This window comes from Octopus bimaculoides, unplaced genomic scaffold (assembly GCF_001194135.2).
Source record: "Octopus bimaculoides isolate UCB-OBI-ISO-001 unplaced genomic scaffold, ASM119413v2 Scaffold_51101, whole genome shotgun sequence".
NCBI lineage: Eukaryota > Metazoa > Mollusca > Cephalopoda > Octopoda > Octopodidae > Octopus > Octopus bimaculoides.
The window spans coordinates 130,354-133,356 of NW_026315910.1; the positions used below are offsets into that span (position 1 = coordinate 130,354).

Genomic DNA, 3,003 nt, shown 5'->3' on the forward strand with positions numbered 1-3,003 from the left:
AACAACAGAATATAATTTGAGGGGGATGTGGCTGTTATTTCTAGCAAGGGAGAATCACTACCTTCATTTTGAAAGAAAAAAAACTGTAATTTAAGGGAGATTTAGCTGTTATTTCTAGCTTGGTTAAGACACTGCTTGTCTCTTTTAAAAGCAGCAGTCAAAGGGAGGCAACTCTTACAGAAGTTTCGATGTTTGTGATTTCATTTCCTGTTCGTCACATTACGGTGATGTGTGTTATCTGCGGTGATGGTCATGGCGTTGTTGTTGTTGTTTAGCCCCAGGTCAGTCCTGATCCAGACAGACCCGTGATCAAAGATGTTCCAACTTTGACCATTCCGTCTTTTATTCAGGCATAGTGTATCTAGGACTACACTATCCAATGTACAGTATAACAGTTAGTGACTATAGTTATTGTTTCGATCTGATTGAGGTCGTGACCTTGCCATGGCCACCCTGTCTGATCCAGAATTCAATTATTCAACGTGCCTTCCCTTTCGGTGTGATTTGAGGTATATTTAGCTGCTGTGTCTAGCTGTTTCTGTGTCCACCCCTGACCCTGAACATTGTTCTTTTCCAAGAAATACCTCTGTATATGTTTGTTTGTATGCTGTAGTCTAAATCCACCCCTTTTTCCTTTATATTTTCAGGGTGGAAACATCCTAGAAGACCTTGATCTGCAAGAAATTGGCATCAAAGACCCCAAACATCGGCGGCAGATCCTGGAAGCTGCGAAATCTCTGCCGAAAGTCAAACCAATAAGTAAGTTGTTCTTGTCTTCAAGCCCCAGGGTGGCACTGTTTGAGGTGATCTAGAACCGAAGATCCTCCAGTTCAGACCATCACATCTATCATTTAAGTATTTAACACAGATAAGAGAGTAGGGTGTGATTTGAGGGAGGGTTGGTTGCTATTTCTAGCAGGTCTAGCTACCATGTAGAGGTCTCCCTCATTGGCTCATACATATATACATAGATAAGAGAGTAGGGTGTGATTTGAGGGAGATTTGGCTGCTATTTCTACCAGATCCAGCAACCATGTAGAGGTTTCCCTCATTGGCTCATACAAACATATATGAATTAATGGAGATTTAAGGGAGATTTGACTGCTATTTCTACCAGGTCAAGCCTCCCTCGATTTTCATAGTTTAAGGGGAATAACTCTCTCAGTTTCTAAGATGCCACATGTCTTTCATCGGAACATGATGGAAATGAGTTAAAAACGCTTTGCTTCGCTCAGTTTTGTCTTATATATCTTAGTATATTATCATCTTCATCACTTCATCATTTACCGTCGCTTTTGGAAGCTGGCATGGGTTGGACGGTTTGACTGGGGTCTGGAGAGGCAGAAGGCTGCACTAGGCCCCAATCTGATCTGGCAATGTTTCTACAGCTGGATACCCTTCCTAATGCCAACCATTCCGAGAGTGTAGTGCGTGCTCTTTACATGCCACTGGCACAGGAGCCAGCCAGGCGGCACTGGCTTCATTCACGTTCGGATGGTGCTTTTTACGTGCCACTGGCACAGGAGCCAGCCAGGCGGCACTGGCTTCATTCACGTTTGGATGGTGCTTTTTACGTGCCACTGGCACAGGAGCCAGTCAGGCGGCACTGGCATCGGCCACGTTCGGATGGTGCTTTTTACGTGCTACCGCCATGGGCCAGTAACACACACACACACACACACACAAATACCACGCTGACCCCACGCTTTCCTCATGGTCTGTTCCCTTCTCCCCTTCCAGGTGCTGATAATATGCCCGGCTCCGTCGCGGAATGGCTGCAGTCATTACGGCTGATTGATTATTGCGATACTTTTATATCTCATGGCTTTGACCAGATGGAACGAGTACGACAGTTATGGGAGCTGGAGTTGACCACAGTAAGTACCCGGCATTTAGGGGTCACTGCTGACCTTTTTGCTGTTTTTATATTGGCCCTTTTTCTTGTCGACCCTTTTTTCCATGTTGGCAATTATATTGATATTGGTCCTTTTCTTCATGTTGACCCTTATTTTTATGTAGGTCCTTGTCTCCATGTTGACCCTTGCTCTTTATTGGCCCCATTTTCAATGTTCACCAAAATTGTTAACCCTTACCTTCACGTCCTTCGTCTCAATGTTATCCCTTATTCTATATTTCCCCATGTTCCATACTGATCCGTGGCCCCTTTCCTGACCCTTGACCCCTTTCCTGACCCTTGGCCCTTTGCAGAGGATGTAGGGGCCCAATTCTGATCTAGATACATTGTAGTTTGATGTCAATAAATAAATAAATAAATAAACGCTGTAGGGCCCAATCCATTGATTTGTCCACGGCCTCATGGATTTAGGGGCCCAGTTTGGATCTATGTATGCTGTGGCTCACTGTCAATAAATAATTCCTTTAGGGCCCAAAGCATTGGTTTATTCTTGCAGGCTTTTGGGGCCCTCATGTCTGCCGCTATGTTCTGAGTTCAAATTTTGCCGAGGTCGAGACCATGCTTTCTATCTTTCTGGGGGTCGATAAAATAAGTATCAGTTGAGTCCTGGGGGTCGATCTCATTGGCTTACCCCCTCCCCCCGAAATTATTGGCCTTGTCCCAAACTTTGAAATTCTTATCTTCATTATCATCAATGCTTTTCTAACACCTATTCCACCCCCCACTCCTGTGGCGTCTGTGTTCTTCAGGTGTTGGACATTGGCACACTGGGCCACCGCAAGCGGTTGCTGGCATCGTTAGGTGAGAAGCAAGTTCCTGTTCCAGATGTGACTGTAAGTGAATCCGGCCATGCCCTTCTTGCTCTGTTAAAATATTTAGGAAAAAATTATGTTATTTAATTGAATGCAACAACCAAGTATATATATGTGTATATATGTATTTATATCTGTCATTTATCATAATCCAAGATGTTGGCATTTAAAATGTGTTAATCTATTATGGCCCACTATATATATATATATATATATATATATATATATATATATATATATATATATATATATATATATATATATATATATATATAT

General features: G+C 42.9%; 1 protein-coding gene across 1 annotated transcript in view; it reads left to right on the forward strand.

Moving 5' to 3' along the window:
• The first annotated feature begins 628 nt into the window (after positions 1-628).
• LOC106875649 (ankyrin repeat and sterile alpha motif domain-containing protein 1B) overlaps positions 629-3,003 on the forward strand; it is a 53,946-nt gene continuing 51,571 nt past the window's right edge. The window contains exons 1-3 of the mRNA XM_014923889.2: positions 629-759; positions 1,741-1,877; positions 2,665-2,748. Of these exons, the coding sequence (XP_014779375.1) occupies positions 1,752-1,877; positions 2,665-2,748 (210 nt within the window). The 5' untranslated portion in view covers positions 629-759; positions 1,741-1,751. The remainder of the gene's footprint in view (positions 760-1,740; positions 1,878-2,664; positions 2,749-3,003) is intronic.